The sequence below is a fragment of the Stegastes partitus genome, unplaced genomic scaffold, assembly GCF_000690725.1.
Source record: "Stegastes partitus isolate 25-593 unplaced genomic scaffold, Stegastes_partitus-1.0.2 Scaffold0, whole genome shotgun sequence".
In the NCBI taxonomy this organism is placed as follows: Eukaryota; Metazoa; Chordata; class Actinopteri; family Pomacentridae; genus Stegastes; species Stegastes partitus.
In genome coordinates, this window is record NW_007577731.1 from 2,702,371 (window position 1) to 2,721,087 (window position 18,717).

At 42.5% G+C, this 18,717-nt stretch overlaps 2 protein-coding genes across 2 annotated transcripts; both read left to right on the plus strand.

Annotated features, from left to right (window-relative positions):
* Positions 1–541: 541 nt before the first annotated feature.
* Positions 542–5,847, plus strand: LOC103368764 (angiopoietin-related protein 3-like). Its single transcript, XM_008297275.1, has 7 exons — positions 542–1,039; positions 1,418–1,528; positions 2,117–2,237; positions 2,583–2,696; positions 3,476–3,571; positions 3,754–4,026; positions 4,126–5,847. The coding sequence occupies exons 1-7, from the start codon at positions 542–544 to the stop codon at positions 4,335–4,337; spliced, it is 1,425 nt and encodes a 474-aa protein (XP_008295497.1). The 3' UTR covers positions 4,338–5,847.
* A 534-nt stretch (positions 5,848–6,381) lies between these two features.
* On the plus strand, positions 6,382–15,953 carry LOC103364420 (phosphoglucomutase-1-like). Its single transcript, XM_008291574.1, has 11 exons — positions 6,382–6,695; positions 8,517–8,679; positions 8,969–9,115; positions 10,816–10,941; positions 11,569–11,759; positions 11,884–12,038; positions 12,251–12,366; positions 12,509–12,644; positions 13,764–13,947; positions 14,123–14,251; positions 15,691–15,953. Exons 1-11 carry the CDS (start codon positions 6,438–6,440, stop codon positions 15,778–15,780), a joined length of 1,695 nt encoding a protein of 564 aa, XP_008289796.1. The 5' UTR covers positions 6,382–6,437; the 3' UTR covers positions 15,781–15,953.
* The last annotated feature ends 2,764 nt before the right edge of the window (positions 15,954–18,717 follow it).

The window sequence follows — 18,717 nt, forward strand, 5'->3', positions numbered from 1 at the left end:
ATGCAGGAAGATCCCGGGTGTCCTCACCGGGACGTGAACCGGCAACCTTCTAGCTGCGAGGCAACAGTGCTAACCACCGAGCCACCTTGCAGCCCCACTTTACAATCCATTCAGTGGATATCACACATTAAATCTGACAAATCAACACACGGTGTAATAATGTATAGTTCAGCCACCAGTGTGTTAACTATCTACCTACAATATCCTGTTTTCCTTTCAATGAGGTCTCTTAGACTGACCACTTACTACATTCTCAACAATCCAGTGTTGTGTGATTATGTATTCTGCTGCTGAGATGTGGTTAATATTCAAACTGAACTACTGAAACTAAGCACAAAAAGTTCAACCAACAATCCCTCAAGCAGGAGGAAGCCACATTCTGCACACAGAAATTGATCGCAGGTTAATCATTGAGCTGGTTCCAGACAGGGTATAAAGGCTCGGATCTTCCCCCTGCAGCTCTTCGTCCAGTCACGCAGAGAGGCGAGGGCTTCCAGCTGCCACCTTCACACCTTCGATGCACAGCTGGAGAAGCGACAACATGAGAGCAACGCTAATTCCTGTTGTGCTCGTCCTGGCCGCTGCCTGCATCTGTGCCAAAGAGGAGCCCCCGGCCCTCCAGCTCGAGGTCCCCACCGAAACCCGGTCCCGCTTCGCCGCCCTGGACGACGTGCGTCTCCTGGCGAACGGCCTCCTCCAGCTGGGCCAGAGCCTGCGGGAGTTCGTGCAGAAGACCAAGGGGCAGATCAACGACATCTTCCAGAAGCTCAACATCTTCGACCGCTCCTTCTACCAGCTGTCGGTGCTGGCCAGCGAGATCAAGGAGGAGGAAGAGGAGCTGAAGAAGACCACCGTGGTGCTGAAGGCCAACAACGAAGAGATCAGGGGCCTGTCCGAGGAGATCAGCTCCAAGATGGACAGCATCCTGCAGGAGAAGAGCCGGCTGCAGGAAAAGGTGGAGGGCCTGGAGGAGAAGCTGAGGAGCCTGTCGCACGGCCTGGTGACGAGCGAACAGGTGGCAGAGATCAACGGCCTTCGGGTGAGTGAACCTGAGCCTGGATTATTCATGAGGTGGAAAGGCCTCAGAAATCTCATTTAGGATCAGGCGGCGTTCGTGACCTCCCTGTAGGTCAGATGACAGCTTTTCTCTGGCCTCCTTTTTCTTTAATTACATCTGCATATGTTATTTTCAATTAGAACTGAAAATGAAAAATCTCATTACTCATTTTTAGCTCGCTTTTCAAATGTCACATTGTTAAAATTAGACGGAGGCAACCTTTTCTGAGACAGAACATGCTTTTGGAATATTTTTATTACTTTAGATTTGTTCTCCCACTACATATGGCTGCTCTAACACAGTCTCAAAGTGATGTGTATGATGTGAAACCATTTAACTGTGATTCTCTTCCCCAATCAGGGGGTGATCCACAGCCAGGAGCAGAGCATCGGTGAGCTGCTGAAGGCCGTGAGGGAGCAAAGCGACCAGCTCAACCACCAGAGGTCCAAGATCAAGATCCTGGAGGAAAAAGTAAACAATTACGAGAACTGATGTTATTGTTGGAGAAATATTAATAAAGCAAGGGAGGGTTTGGGTTTTTTTTTTACTTATTTAGGAGGTGAAATATAACATCCAGTCCCTCTACATCACCGCCTATAATTTTCTTACACTCCTTTAATCAGTCAGAGTGAATGAGAAGCTCCACTCACTTTCAGTTTGTGCAAAAGTCTTTCCTTAGATTTACTGAGAATATTTTGCCTACTTTTTGGGTTATGAGCTGTCATGATTGGTGGTGCTGGTAGAAGGAAACTTCAGCAGAGTCACGGCGCTGAGCAATATAATTGAGGTTCTAAATCTTTTCGGGACTGAAGGAGCTGTCCGTGTTTTTAATAATCTCAGTCGGTGCTGAAATCATTTGCATTTTTCTTAGCTTTGAAAAGGAAATCTATATTGTTACGTTTAATAATAATACAAAAAAAAAAAAGAAAAGAAAAACTTTGGAGAACTTCTGCAGAATAACAACCCCGCAGTTTCTTATTATGTGTGGAAGTACTTTTCAACACACAGTCTGAGGATTATGTCTGCGAGCTGAAGTGTTTCCCCGACAATTTTCCACAGCTTACGGCCAACGCGTTAGCCCAGGACACCATGGAGAGGATCCCGGAAATCTTCAACGCCGAAGCGCCAACGCTCACCCCCTACCTGACCCCGAGCTCCACCGATAGCGCCAGAACGATGAGTAAGATGGAAAATGAAACGCAGGGAGATGTTGCCGGCGACTTCAGGATTTAGTGTCTGTCAGACGAGCACAAAGGTTGCATTTTCAATCTTACTGGTTCGGTGCTCATTATTTATGAATGTGTCCAAGAGAGTTTCTGCAATTTTTTCTGCTTTGCATTCATAAAGTTTCGGAGCGTTAAACTGCCTGGTGTTTTCACAGCCTCAGAACATCCTGATTCTTCCTGTTGATGCAGCTAATAGGAACCTTCGTTTACATGTCTTTCGTTAGCTTCTTTGATTGCCACTTTACAGCTAAAGTTAATTCAAGTGTAACGTTGGATTTGTTGGTCATTTTTCCGAATAGATCTGCCACCGGACTGCAGCGAGCTGTTCAACAGAGGAGAGCGAGTGAGCGGCGTCTACGCCATCAAACCCAACGGATCGGAACCCTTCATGGTCTTTTGTGACATGAGCAAAGGTGATCCCGCTTTTGCACTTCACAGGCAAAATTTTGTCTATAAAATGTTGTGTTTGCATGTTGGTAGACATGTACAGAGACCAGGATGGCAACTGTTGTTTATGGTTCTCCAACATTTCTCGGCTTTGGTCTATACTCCTTCTATCCTCGTCTACTCTGGAGCCATTGGAAAGAATCTTCTTGAAGGCGAAGAACCCTTGCTCTCCATCGCTGTCTCCCCTCTCACTTTCATTAGAAGTATCATCTCCTGGGTCCTTTCTCCGCCTGATTTTACCTCCTTTCTCCAGAATCCGTCTGACTACAGGGTCATATCCATCTATCCTTCCATCCTTCTTCATCCTCAGTCCACCATTTGTGTTCAGACGAGACAGTTTCTTCTTTCTTTTGGAGCTTGGATACATCTTCATAGTTGAGGATAAATTTCCGTAAACTTCACCTCCCTTCACATGAATTTGCCCGTCATTTTCTTCATCAATCGACTATTTTAAAAAATAAATGTTCAAACATAAGTAAAGACGCCACAGCATCCTCAAAGCAACACCTCTAATTTGTTTGATCGTCAAACCAACAAGCCCAAAGATGATTTATGTGCTGTTATATATGACAAAGCAGTCTCACATCTCAGAGAAACATGAAGGGAACATCAAATATTTGCTTGACAAATTAAGATAATGAATCAATTATTCGCTATCAGCTGCTAAATTAACTGACTTAGGTGTTGCTCGATGATGGTCATCCTTAAATTAAGGCCACCTTTGTTTGTCGTTTTTCCATTTTAGACCACGGAGCAACGGTCATCCAGCGAAGACGGGACGGTTCGGTGAATTTCGATCAAACCTGGGAGACGTATGAAAACGGATTCGGAGATTTTCATGGTAAGAGATTCGACCTGCGATGTAATGTTGGGCCAAAAATTTGTTCTCAACTGTATTAGTTTTATAGCGTGATAATAAGGTTTGTAACTTCATCCTTTACTTTATATCTGCACCTCTGTCTGTGTCTTTGGGTGCATAACTTCTTATAGTTGAACCTGTTGAACCATGTCTCTGTCTCACAGGAGAGTTTTGGCTGGGTCTCAGGAAGATTCACTCTCTAGCCTGTCAGGGCAACTCTGTCCTTCACATCCAGCTGGAAGACTGGAAACAGGACAAACGCTTCATTGAATACAGATTTCACCTTGATGGTCCTCGGAACAACTACACCATTCACCTCACGCATCTGTCTGGAAATCTGCCTGACTCCATGAGCAACCACACGGGGATGATGTTCTCCACCAAGGACAGGGACAACAGCAACCACCAGGACTCAAACTGTGCCCACCAGCAAGCAGGTACAGCATGTAGCAGCCAAGTTTCCCACCACAACGGGATGCAAATAACAGGTATTTATCATCTAGTATCCACTTCATGTAATGTCCGCCGTCTTCCAGGTGGATGGTGGTTCAACACCTGCGGAGACGCCAACCTGAACGGGAGATACTTCCACATGAGACCAAAGTGGCGCTCAGAACGCAGGAGAGGGATCCAGTGGAAGTTGGGCCGAAAGGGCTCCTACTCCCTCAAGTTCACCCAGATCTCTGTCCGTCCCGTGGCCTCCCCCAGCATTGCCTCCTCTTCCTTCGAGCCAAGCGTCTTTCTCTGATCCCGGACCGGCGTCATCCAGTAAAAGTTCTCAGCACAAACCTGCAATAAACTGCAGCCTCTTCAGGAAAGCCTTGGCGGTGCTTCATGTGGGCAGCCATGGTTTCAGGACAGGCTTTGGCAGAGAGGAGGACGTTTCCTCCGAGTGTCTCAGTAGATTAAAATCAGTCATACAGGACACTAACTAAGCTTCTGAGGTCTGCTGTGTGCTAAACTCCCCGTGGCCAGGATGTTGTGCATGCATGAAGGAACCTCAAAACACATTGCAAAACGTAATATACACTGAAATTCAGCTGGCTCACATCCCGGCATAAACTACAGCTCACATACTTCCTGGTCAGAGATTATAGAGAAGAATTCCAATCATATGAGCAGCTTTCATATTGGGTCACATTGACTCTCGGTGGGATGGTTCCCAACATTTGGGGCGGGACCCCTTGAAGGTCTAACGAGGAAGGGAATAACAAGATATGACAGACAGCAGAACATACTTGTCTACATAACATAGCTTTTCTTTATTTGGTTCTTTGTCTTGAGAGAAAAAGGAAACCTGTTGAAATTTGTCGACTCTTTTGTCCCCGAAATATTATTTAAACATAACATAACTGCATCTAAAAATTACTAACTGTTCCGCTTGGTGTTGGTCGGCAACTGCAAAGTCTACCTGAAGCACTGTGATTTGAAACATAGAAATAATTAATACATGCATAAACCAACACAGAGTCTTAATCAGTGTGTATGGTGCAAAGAAAACAGAAAACAAGCAGCCATGTGGCACAAGTCACCTGATATTTAAAATCTGCCACCTAGACATACAACACTTGAAAAACAAATTAAAAGAAAAAGTGGCATCTTCTATATTTATATTTGTGGTGGAAGACAGCCAAAAAAAAGGCTTTAAAGACAACAAATTACACATCGTTAGCCCAAGAACCAATTCATTATTCAAGACGGCATCTGAAAACAGAATTTTTTTGGCATAATTGGTTTAAAAGTTAATTAATATAGTTAATCAAATAGTATGATAGTTACTGATTCATATTGTGTTTGTTCATTTCACTCTGAAATGTGGCAAAAGGCCCCACATGCACATTTCTTCATGTTGTTGTGGTCTAAAGGTAGCGACAGTTGGTATGGATCGTACTCATTCTCAGTTTGTATATATTTACTGTATTTTATGTAACTGACTGCAAATAATTTCATTTCTGCGTCGATTTCCCAACGAGAAGAACTTACTGTATGTCTCTTTTGTACTTTGTTATTTTGGGTTCTACTTGTTGCTGGCTTGTGGTTCTGATCAGACAAAATCAAGCAGAGTTGTGTCATCCTGAAACCACTTTATTGTGATGCCAAACTAAATGAATGACTGATGCATGCTGTTGCCACACACTAAAACTCTCTGAATGTTGCACTGTGAGGGTGTTTGCGCCAAACTCTTTTGTACTGTGTCGCTTAATAAACTCTAGAGGGCAGCGTTGCACCGTCTCGTGCGGCCCTCTTCCTCTGTGACTCGACTGCGCTTGTGTGTGTAATTACATCTGATAAATTGCTATCTTAAAACAACAGCTCTGTGTTCAGTCTATAATTGCTCCTATAACCGTCTGTTTTCGCTATCAGCATTAGGAAAGGTCAACTATCCTCTCCTGAAATAGTGTTAAACGGCTCTAATGAGAGACGTCGCCCTTCTTTTTGCTTGTCATTACTCCAAGCGCAGCTGCAGCCCTTCACAGATGGATGAATTGCTCCCATAACACCTCAGTGCTTCCGCCGAGACACACCCAAACACACTTCTTTGTGACTGCAGCCTTGACAGTGATCTCCCCGCACATGTGCGAAGGAGCGTCTTCAGTTACTCTCCCCCCTCCTCCTCCACCCACCCACCCACCCATGCCTCTGCACACACATTAGTTTGAAAGGTTATTTTGGGCTGCAGAAGCGCCCTGTGCTTCCAGGGAAATAATAGGGAGGAGTCAAGCTCTTTGCCTTTCCATTCTGCTCCCCTGAACCGATCCCCCCCATGTCAACTGACCGGGGATTTCCCTCTAAATAACAGGTCCCCTCTGCTCTCCAAGGCTTTAGGTCGGATCCTCACTTCGAAACAATGGAGAACAGTCCTCTGCAGCTGCTGACCGTCCCCACAGCCCCCTATCCAGACCAGAGACCCGGAACCAGCGGCCTGAGGAAGAAGGTCTACGTGTTTCAGTCCAGGAGGAACTATTTGCACAACTTCATCCAGAGTATCTTCTCCTCCATTGACCTGCGCGACCGCCAGGGTTCAACCATGGTGGTGGGGGGAGACGGACGCTTCTTCAACCCGACGGCCATTGAGGTCATCGTGCAGATGGCAGCTGCCAACGGGGTTGGTGTCACCATGTGTGTGGATTTGCTTACGTTGTGTTTGTTTGTGTGCGCACGCCGGCCAGCGCCTACGCTGAGGCGGGTGGGTGTGTGTGACCAGATGTGACCTGATGTGCAGACGACGGGATGTATGTCAGTGTCACCTGCCGTCGCCACTCGTCCCTTTGTTGTCGTTGGTTCTGTCGGCCTTGTATCGTATTCAGCTCTTGGCACAAAGTAGATTATTTAGATCAATGTAGACGTTAAAGACTTTGATCCCAGTACAAACAAAAATGGAAAAATCCAAAGAAGTGGCTGTGGTTTTTAAACTGACTGGCAGGTATTTAAAATATTATTATTTTTAAAAATGACATAAAATTAAGATTTTTTTTTTTAATTTTAATTTTAAAATGCAAAAAATATTTAAAGTTTATAGTGTGTACATCAAATATTAATTGCTAGCCATTAAGAAATTATTATTTATGTTTTTGTTTTGTTTTTTAAATTGTATTATTTTTTACTTGAAACATTTGATTTATTGAGAGAGAAAAAAAACTACCTCAAGATTGTCTGTCATCGGCCTATAACACATTCTTATATTTTTATCCTAATTTAGTTTCTTCTCTAATTGTAATAACTACAATATAGGTGACAGCTGAATGTTTGAATTCATGAAAAGGCCAGTAAGTAGACCTTTAGGTGCGATTATTTGTATTTTTTTGAGCTTTTAAAACTGCAGCAGACTTCTGTTGATGGCATGTTTGTACAGTTTTTCTCCTAAATTATACTAATAAATAATACTGTTGCACTATACAATGTGATTTTTTAAAAATTAAATATTGATATCACGTTTCTAACACACATGATAAAATTGGAAATAGTAAAAGTAATAAATAATAATAAATAATAATAAAACAAAAAGCAGTAAATAAACGCTTCACACTCCAACATAGCAGCAACATACAGTACAGTTATAGTTCTCGACAACTTGTATTTTGAATTAAATTAATTTGCCAGAAAGAAAGACAAAACACAGAATACAGACAGTTAAAGATGAATTTAATTAATTTCTTTTCATATCCTAACAGTATTAGTTTTTGTAAATAGTCATTTAAAAATCATATTAGTTGGCAAAATATAGCAGCAGTTCTCTTTATAAACTCTGAAACACACTCTACACATAAATAAATATTTTAAAAAAGTAATTTTATTTTTATGAAATAATAAATACGACCACCTGTTGCCTTGTTGCATTAAATGTCAGGCTGAAAAAGATGAACCCTAAATGTTTAGCAGTAACTATTCCGGTTTTCTGGGCTTACTGAGCTACAAAAACAGAGATAATGCTGATTAACAAGGAGTGCAAAGGGCTAAAAGGAATCAAATGTAATGCAATTCAGCAGCAGAACAATGCAACACTATGAAATGAAAGCGAGAGCTGCCTGTCAACAGTAAAAGACAGCAGGATAGTCGTCGCTCCTGGCTCCGCTGTCTTCAAATAGAAACACATTAAACATATTCTGCTTTCAACCCCTCTCGCCAGCCCCAGTAATGAGCTCTCTATGGTTCCCAGGTTTAAATTACATAAACTCTGAGCTTCTGATGCTTTCTGGGTTGAACGATACGCTCGGAGGGATTTAAAAAACACTTACGCATGATGGAACCTGGTCCTGATGTGCCGTAACCGTCGTTCATTAAATGAAACTCTAGTCCCCCCCCGCTCACTTTTAGGAAGAAGCAAACCTGATATTGGGTGGCATTCCCACCCCGCCCCTCACTCGGATATATTAAGACGCATTCTCATGTGGGCCAACTCAAACACACCTGTGTGACATTTCCTCAGGTGGGTCGCATGATCATCGGACACCACGGGATCATGTCCACACCGGCCATCTCCTGCCTGGTCAGGAAATACAAAGCCATCGGTGGCATCGTCCTCACGGCCAGCCACAACCCCGGCGGACCTGATGGAGACTTTGGCATTAAGTTTAATGCTGCAAATGGAGGTATGGTAACTCGATAGGAGGAAGCATGCGGAGGCAGGGGCCAAGTGCAAAATAGTGTTACGGGAGAAGTCAGACATTTAACAAGGCTGCACAAGGCCTCATTCAGACTCACTGTGTGGTTTGGACACGGATATAGTCGGAGGGTCTTGTGTGGGCTCAAATCTGGGGAAGAGTTCAGGAACATCAGAAAGATCTGCACGTTTTTACCTAGAAGACATTAAACTGAATGTGGTCTTCGGTATGCTGTTTTGATTTCTACCGTGTGAATAACTTTTCCTCCTGCATCCAGGCCCAGCCAAGGAAGCTGTCACCATGAAGATCTTCCAGATCAGCAGAACCATCGAGGAGTTCGCCATCTGCCCCGGACTGCGAGTGGATCTGACAACTGTGGGAAAGCAGACGTTTGATCTGGAGAACAAGTTCAAACCCTTCACAGGTGAAGTGCAGCACCAGTCTGTCACCAGTCACTTCAAACTGAAGGAAAAAGGGAACATATGGACGTGTTGCAGAGTGACTAAACATCCTCTGAAGGTCTAATTTTATAGTTTCTTCGACTAAAAACAACTTTTTAATCCCATATTTACTAGTGCAGTTGAAACCAGAAGTTTACATCCACTGTATAAAAATGACATATAACCTTTTTATCTCACTATCTGTCGTTAAATCAGACTAAACTTTTCCTGTTTCAGGTCAGTCAGGATTACCAACATTATTTCTATTTGCTAGACGCCAGAATTTTTATTACTTTCTTCAAAGTCAGAAGTTTACATCCACTAAGATGCCTTCAAACTATTTGGGAAAGCCCACATGATGATGTCATGGCTTTGGAAGCTTCTGATAGGCTAATTGACAACATGTGAGTTAACTGGAGGCACACCTGTGGATGTATTTTAAGGCACACCTCAAACACACTGCTTCCTTTGGTGACAACATGGAAAATCAGCCAAGATATCAGGAAGAGAACTGTAGACCTCCACAAGTCTGGTTCATCTTTGGGTACAATTTCCAGATGCCTGAAGGTTCCACGTTCATCTGTTCAAACAATTCTACTCAAGCATAAACACCATGGGAATGTCCAGCCATCATAGGCTCAGGAAGAAGACGGGTTCTGTGTCCCAGAGATGAAGTGTTCTGGTTGAAATGTGTGAATCAACCCCAGAACAAAAGCTGAAGACCTTGTGAAGATGCTGCTGAAGCTGGTCAGAGAGTCATTATCCACAGTGACACCAGTCTTGTACCGACATGGGCTGGAAGGCTGCTCAGAGAGGAAGAAGACATTACTCCAGAAGAAACGTAAAAAAAGACGGATTACAGTTTGTAGATGCACACAGGGACAAAGACCTTCATTCTTAGAGACATGTCCTGTGGTCTGATGGAACTAAACCTGAACTGTTTGGCCTGAATGACCATCGGTACATCTGGAGGAAAAAGGGGGAAGCTTGAAGCCTGAGAACACCATCCCAACTGTGAAGCAAGGGGGTGGCAGCATCATGCTGTGGAGGGACTGCTGCACTTCACAGAATAGATGGCATCTCATGACATCAGCAGGACGTTAAAGCTTGGGCACTAATGGGTCTTCAGATGGACAATGACCCTCAGCACAGCGCCAGATTAGTTACAGAGAGGCTTCAGGACAACAGAGTCAGTGCTGTGGATTGGCCATCACAAAGCCCTGATGGGCTGTGAGCATGTGGAGCAACAAACCTGACTCATTTCCACCAGTTCTGTCAGGAGGAATGGGCCCGAACTCATCAAGCTATTGTAAGACGCTTGTGGAAGGAAACCCAAAACGTTTGACCCAAGTCATACAGTTTAAAGGCAACGCTACCAAATACTAAGGAGATGGACGTAAACTTCTGACTTTGAAGAAAGTCATACAAAAAATATCTCTCTCTCTCTCATTATTCTAGCATTTAGGAAATATAAATAATTCTGATAATCCTAACTGACCTAAAACAGGAAAAGATTTAATGTTAGACAGTGACAAAAAAAAAGGTTCTGGTTTCAACTGTACATCAAATAAATGGTTTATAACTTTAATGCTGCTGTAGCCAGATAGAAGTCTTTATTAATGTGTTAGTCATGTTAAGGTTTGACAATTAATCCACTTTTTTTCTCATTTGTGTTTGTTCTCAGTGGAAATTGTGGACTCTGTGGAGTCCTACGCCAACCTGTTGAGGAACATCTTCGACTTTGCTGCTCTGAAGGAGCTTCTGTCCGGCGAGAACCACATCAAGATAAGAATAGACTCCATGCACGGAGGTGAGCGTAATTCAGTCTCTGCACTGTGGATAAAAATAAAGGTTTTTGAGTTTGCTTCATGTCAACATTTAATCTTCTTTTTTCAGCAAGTTTGTTCTGAATATCTAATAAAATGCATTTTCAACTCGATAACAGCAGCGCACAGATCAGCATATACAGATTCTTGTCAGAGTCCAGGCTCCGTCAAGTGTTCTGAGGAAAAAAAACAACGTGTTTGTGATGTTCGTGTTCCTCTGGTGTTTGAATAAGGTCAGATGTGAAGGACAAGTGAAGTCACCGGTCAGTACACAAGAATTTGTTTAACCTCTGATAGCACATCTGCTTACCAATCGTGATCCCATCCAAATCCGTGCTCTTTCCCCATTTCTCACATGGATCACGTTTAGATCAGTGAGGAAAATGAGCAGAGTTTGGGAATATGACAGAGACACAAAGGGAAGTCACTGCTGAATCTGTTGTGAGTGTCACCAGATGCTGAAACAGAAGCTTCTCATGGTTAAATCACCATGATGCAGGGTTATTTTTTGCTGTTTTTGAATGCCAACATTGCCACACCAGATCTGACTTCAGCAGTTCATCCTTGTCTTTACATCAGTCTTATCCCTGCCTCGTCTGTCTGCTGTCCAGTGGCAGGACCGTACGTGAGGCGAATACTGTGCGAGGAGCTCGGCTGTCCGGTCAATTCCGCCATCAACTGCGTCCCAATGGAGGACTTCGGGGGTCAGCACCCAGATCCAAACCTCATGTACGCTACAGATCTGGTTGACAGCATGAGAGACGGACAGTATGATTTTGGTGCGGCGTTTGATGGTGATGGGGTGTGTGCACCGGTTTACTATTCTAAGAATTTGTAAAGCTAACTCTAATAAAACCACAGATTCTGAGGATACTTCCTGATCACACGAGTCTCTGATCTCTGACCTCCATCTCTCGGCTTTCTAGGACCGCAACATGATCCTCGGTAAACACGGGTTCTTCGTCGCCCCGTCTGACTCTGTGGCTGTGATCGCCGACAACATCTTCTGCATCCCGTACTTTCAGCACACAGGGGTGAGGGGTTTCGCCCGCAGCATGCCCACGAGTGCAGCTTTAGACAGGTAAAAGTTGGGCCTGGCTTTTACATATCAAAAACAAAAGTGCTTTTTCATGTTTAGTCTGAGTTTGACAAGCAAATTATGCGTTTTAGAGGATCCACTGTGTAGATATAATGCCACAAACATTCCTTTGGTAATAACAGCTGAGTCATGTTGTGTTTTACTGCTGGTTCTCTGTGATTCCTTTTAATACTCTTTCATCGTGTTTCCCGCAGAGTAGCCAAGGCAACAAAAATAGAGCTATACGAAACTCCCACCGGGTGGAAGTTCTTCGGGAACCTAATGGATGCAGGCATGTTGTCTTTGTGTGGAGAGGAGAGCTTCGGTACAGGTACTGTACATCTTCACTAAGTTATTAGATCAAACGAATGCTTTGTCCGAGATCAAATGCAACAGAAGAAGAAAAAAATAGAAGATTTTAATTCTCATGCTTTAGTGTTTTACTTGCTTGGTAATTTCGCTTCATCTTCCAGGTGGAGACCACATTCGTGAGAAGGATGGGCTTTGGGCTGTGCTGGCATGGCTGTCCATCCTCGCCACCAGGAAGCAGAGCGTGGAGGATATTGTTAAGGACCATTGGCTGAAATATGGACGAAACTACTTCACCAGGTGAGATGTGGACACGCAGGGAAACAGCAGTGTGGTTTCTGAGATTATTCATACCCAAAGTTGGACTTTATCAGCCTTCAAACCAGCTAAACAACTATTTCTATAAAATGGTTGAATTATTTCTGAGTAGAAATAGAAACAGTGCACATTAATTAGTGGATATAGATTCCCTTAATTACCTACAAGTTCTAATGATGTTTGAAAGACAACATTTTGATCTGATGTTCAAAGAATATTTTAAGGATGTTTATCAATTCAAACAATGAGGTTAGAATTGAAGTAAGAGAGAATGTTTTGACATTCAGAGGAGGATGTTGTCTGATTGTGTTCATGAAAACAAAAGAAAGACCTTCTCAAACATTCCAAAAATGTTTTCGAGACGTTATAGAGGCCTCACGAGACAGAATCTGTTGTTATAAAGCCAATAATCTGACATATTAATAAAGACAGAAGGTTTTACCTGCAATTTTCTGAGGTTGTTTTAGGCTATCTATAATACATTTTCACAATGTTGCATGGAACACAAAGGAAGAACGTTCTCAGTGCAACATTTGGTCAATGTTTTAGGAACATTTAAAGAACTTTATTCTGCCTTTAGGAAGAGCATTCTTTCTTTCTCAGAACATTTTTAGAACAACAAATCCAGCTGGGTGGAAGTGACACAGTTACCTTGTTTAGCAGATATATTTAGAAGACACTTGCAGGATATGACTGCCACCTACTGGAACTTATGTGTCATTACACATTCTGCAATAAAAGATCATTTCAAGTGATATTATCTAGGACTGTCCATCATATTAAAGCTTTAAAAAATGACACCCATTTAGTTTACATATACATATTTTCTCCACTGACTTACTTTTGGTTATAAATAATGTTTAAAACACTGCGTTCATAAAGAAATGCACCTTTTTCTAGGTACTGAAACTGCTGTAATGAAAGGGGTTCCCAAAAACATTGTACCTACTATAAAGTTTTTAATGCCGTCTTTACAATAAAGGAAATATAAACTCTGGACAAACAACTCACCAGATACAGAGTGTTAAATCCAAAATCACATCATGTATAACACCAATAAAGTATTCAACCTGTCGTTAACAGTTTGCTCGTTTTGCTCAGATACGACTACGAGAATGTCGACATCGATGCGGCCTGTGAGATGATGGAGGATCTGGAGATCATGATCGCCGACAAGTCCTTCGTGAAGCAGAGGTTTGCCGTGGAAGACAAAATCTTCCAAGTGGAAAAAGCCGACAACTTTGAGTACACAGACCCGGTGGACAGCACCATCTCCAGGAACCAGGTGCCTCTGTGCTGCAGCTCTGTAATGATGAGGCTGCTTTTGTGTACAGAATATATCCAGTGGTCATTGAATATTTGAACTCTCTGAGCATCAGAGCCTCTCAGCTGTGTCTGCAAACCCTGAAAGATTCATATAGTCAGCGCTGGGTCTGTTATTTTTTGTTTTTTCACTGCAGGGGCTGCGGATAATCTTCTCCGACGGTTCTCGGATCATCTACAGACTCAGCGGTTCGGGAAGTGACGGGGCAACGGTTCGGATCTACATTGACAGCTACGAGAAGGAGCAGATTTTTGAGGACACACAGGTGGAGTATTAAAACCAACTAACTAACTTTGCTTTGAGTTATCCTTAAATTGACGAACAGAAATCTTTTTCCAATAAAACATGTCTTGTGTTTATCTTTAAGGGTCAGATGATCTTACAGGGTAACAAAAAAAAGTTCCAACATTCGAAAAATGTTTTCAAGATGTTATTGAGGCCTCAGAATGTTTTGATATAAAATGTTAATGTAATTTGATTTATTAACAAAGGTGGAACATTTTGGCAATAATATTCTGAGAATGTTGCGAATGTCTTTTTTTTATTTATTTGGAAGAGGACAGTACATATTAATGAGCACATGCAGCACAATGACTTTGTGTAAATATGCCAGGTTTAGTTTCCATCCGTAGTCCTCATTATTGATAAAATAATACATATCTTGTTTCATATTAATCATTATACAGTCTAAAAAGGTGTTTTTATGAGGTGGTGGGGACATGTTATTAATATTTTTGTAAATTAAGCAAGCATCCATCCATCTATTATCTATACACCGCTTAATCCTCACTAGGGTTGCGGGGGGCTGGAGTCTATCCCAGCTGACGGTGGTTAGCACCATTGCCTCGCAGCTAGAAGGTCGCCGGTTCGTGTCCCGGTGAGGACACCCAGGATCTTTCTGCGTGGAGTCTCCATGTTCTCCCCGTGCAGTGTGGGTTCTCTCCGGGTTCTCCGGCTTCCTCCCACAGTCCAGAAACATGTTGAGGTTAATTGGTGATTCTAAATTGTCTGTAGGTGTGAATGTGAGTGTGCTTGGTTGTCTGTCTCTAAGTGTAGCCCTGTGATAGACTGGTGACCTGTCCAGGTGAACCTGCCTTCACCCTGAGTCAGCTGGGATAGACTCCAGCCCCCCATGACCCTAGTGAGGATTAAGCGGTGTCGAGATGATGGATGGATCTTTAGAGAACTTCACTCTGCCTTTAAGAAGAACATTCTATGAACTAGAGATAACTTGCCTTTGAAAACATGACTGAAACTTTGCGAAGTTTTCTCAGAACATTTTTGAAACCAAAAAAAATTCTAACTGGGGGGAAGTGATGCAGGGAACCTGTTTAAAAGAGAGACAGAATCCTGGTGATGTAAAAATTACTTGGCAATAAAACTGATTCTGATTCTGATTCTGATTCTGATTCTGATTCTGATTAAAAGACACAATATGACTGACACCAAGTGGAACAGATGATCTTTCAATCAATGACCAGAAATAGCTCCACATGAAACACATCCTATGTTTTTGCGCTATGTTAAGTGTTGATGGGGCTGTTTGGTTGAAGAAACAAGACAAAGAGGCAGCCTATCCTGACATGCCCTTCAATAGTGATAAACAGTATATGGCTGAATATTCATGAGGACATTAGCATCACTGCGGCATATGGCAGCCAGGTGCAGGAGTCTCTCTAACCTTATCATCCTTGTTTGGGACAGGTGATGCTGGCACCCCTTGCAACGATCGCTCTAAAGATTTCTCAGCTCCATCACAGGACAGGCCGAAGTGGCCCATCCGTCATCACATGATTCCTCCTGTATTTCAAAGCAACGTTGCTCAAGTGTTTTTTTTTGTTTGTTTGTTTTTCTGCCCTGATTTTTGTATGAACACCGCCTCGATTCCATGTGTAGACTTAACACGCATCTGTGTGCATTTTAACTGATGATATGTAAACACATTAAACAGCTTTTTATTTTTGGTTCATGCGTGTGTGTTTTTTTCCTCACAGACCATACCTTTTAGTCCGTGTCAATTTTTTTTGCTTGTATTATCTGTAATTGTACGTTGCACCAATGAGTCACTGCAGCATAAAGCAGTGGGATTTGGAAATCATCAGCGTGCACGGTGATCAAAACAACTCATTGTGATGCAACGCCCTATTAAACGCAGCATGTGGTTGCAAAGCAGAAGTTTCATATCCTCTGTGAAACTCTTTCAACGCAGCGTCGGCTCTGAAATCGTTTCAAGACAACAGAACACCCAGGATGTCGGCCCTATAGGTCTGCAACAAGCAGGCCTGAAGACTACCGAGAGGTGGATTTGAAGAAAATTAGAAAATAACATACAGTTTCTCACATGATATAGCGTTTCCCGATGCGCCCATTGCTCATTTTCAAAGGAAAGAACAGGGTGTTTCCTGCCATTAAGCCTCAAATTATTATTTGGATCAGCCACACTCCTTCATTTAGGGAAATTAAAACTCATCAGCGAATAACACCCTGAAATTGAAGTTGAGTGTGTGGGTGCTGAAGATGAGTAACAACATGCCAGCTCGCTCAGGCGTACGCACAGACACGAATACTCCCTCCCAAAGCAGCAGCCCTGAAAATTACAAAGAACAACAACGAGGCAACATCAGAATATCGTTCGCCAGAAAATAAGATCACCTTTTAGCTCCATCATGATGAGAAACCTCGTTTTTATTACTACTACTACTGTTTACTACGTCTTCTGCAGCACACCAGAGTGGAGCGGGAAACGTTTAAGCAGTAAAAGGAAACATTTTGAAAAGAGCTTATCCAGCTCTACGTGACTTCCATCTGGACAGCGACAGCACGGGTCCACAAACATCTGGTCCAGGTCTGTGATCACTCATGCCCTTTGAAGTCCCTGTACCTGTCTCCTGGTTTCATCTCTCACTGAAGCTGAAACCCGAGCAGAGGGGAAGCGAACAGCTCTGGTTCATCTCAGGTCATCTCTATGCTGGTTTTAGTTCCACTAAAAGTTTTCAGGGATTGCAGGAGCTTTGCGACCAAAACAATGACATTATTTCGCAACAGCTGTCAGTTTTTAAGGGAGAAAATAACAAGTCCATCATCTTAAACAGAGACACCTAGCCTTAAAAAAACATTTAAACACATAATGATTATGGTGGAATGTTGAGCTATAACACAGTGTATGATATCATCAGCTCTGTATTATTGCATACTGCTTACATATCATCACATTGCATCGATTATTACTAACGTGCACGTGTTTTCATGCAATTTGGAAGGTTAGTTAAACCTTTGATGAAGTTTTTTCAATATGTTAACACGCCCATATAGTGTTTTTTTTTCATTTTTGCTAGAAGAGACGTCGGAAGTGAAACAAGCTGCTTCCTGGTGTGCAAACAATCTGTATAGTCAAAAAAATTGACGTGGCACCAAAACAAGACTCCACTTTGACAGGAAGAGAGATTTTCATGGAGTAAACGCCTACATATGCGCCTTCGATACACAGAGATGAGTTTTGTTTTGTCTAATTAATGAGTGGAGATTTAAATCTATAAAGGCGTTATACACTGTTGCCCATAAAGTTGGAATAAAATATTTTATTACCTCTTCTCATGGAATGATTGTGACAATGTGATTTATTCCTGTATATCTTCTCAAAACTTTACTTCACAATATAAGTAAAATTGGGGGTAGGATTAAGGGTTTTGCTTCAATTTTTCAACCTTGGTCACTTTAACAGGAAACTCATATTCGAGGGGACTTCATGCATGAGAATGTCCAATATGACTCTTTCAAATGTCACTAATATTGAGTCTGGCCACCCCTGACACAGATCAATGTGTTAAGACATCGTGGTAAACTGTCCACCAGCTGGTTGATGGTGTCAGTGGACAGGACATCCCACTGAGAACTGGTTTCGCCTGGTAGCTGGGACTCAGTCTGTAAAAAGAGGAATGTGTCTGACAACAAAAATTATTCCAACTTTATGGGCAACGGTGTATTTCATTAGATGGTCATGCTTTGTATATAAAAAGTAGATATTAGGCTTCGAAGTAATTCTTTACTTTCTTTACTGTCGAGATGTTCATATACGAAGGAACAAACAGGTGAATAGACAATGAAGAACAAAAAATAAGACAAAACCAAGCAAAGAAAAAAGTCAATTTGCATTTTACAGTGCCAGAGTTTGTGATAAACTCGTCTAATAACATCTACTTAAGTACAGTACTTGGCTTACAGACTCATAACACGTAGGTGGACTGCATGCTGCATCAGCTCATCGTCACAAGGGATCGTAACAACAGCTGGGAGCACGCTAAATCTGACTGACAAGAAACCCTGAGTCATCTGCCAACAACCGACTGACGGTGTGAGGTCAAGAGATGTGGTGGAGGAAAGTTTTAACCCTGTTCAGGGCTTTCATGTTGCCATAGGTAGAAGGTCTTTGGACCCCAAGAAAGAATATGTGCAGAATATTAGTTGGTATTTATTACAGACTTTTATACTTTGTTAAATACATTTTCTGATAAGTTGATGTATTTTCGGTTCCAAATGCATGACAAATGTCCCTCTTTTCATACATGGTGGTGGAAACATAAATGTCAACATGTACTGTGACATCCTGAAGCAGAGCATGATCTCCTCCCTTCAGAAACTGGAGTGCAGGGCAGTATTTCAACATGATAACGACCCCAAACACACCTCCAGGACAACCACTGCCTTGCTAAAGGAGTTGAAGATGAACCTGAT

Bases quoted from the DNA above. Each gene is read 5' to 3' on its own strand.
- LOC103364420 (XM_008291574.1), top strand. From the start codon at position 6,438: ATGGAGAACAGTCCTCTGCAGCTGCTGACCGTCCCCACAGCCCCCTAT. The intron at 6,696-8,516 runs GTTGGTGTCACC...ACATTTCCTCAG, and splicing joins AGATGGCAGCTGCCAACGGG to GTGGGTCGCATGATCATCGG. The intron at 13,948-14,122 runs GTGCCTCTGTGC...TTTTCACTGCAG, and splicing joins GCACCATCTCCAGGAACCAG to GGGCTGCGGATAATCTTCTC.
- LOC103368764 (XM_008297275.1), top strand. From the start codon at position 542: ATGAGAGCAACGCTAATTCCTGTTGTGCTCGTCCTGGCCGCTGCCTGC. The intron at 1,529-2,116 runs GTAAACAATTAC...AATTTTCCACAG, and splicing joins TCAAGATCCTGGAGGAAAAA to CTTACGGCCAACGCGTTAGC. The intron at 2,697-3,475 runs GTGATCCCGCTT...TTTCCATTTTAG, and splicing joins CTTTTGTGACATGAGCAAAG to ACCACGGAGCAACGGTCATC.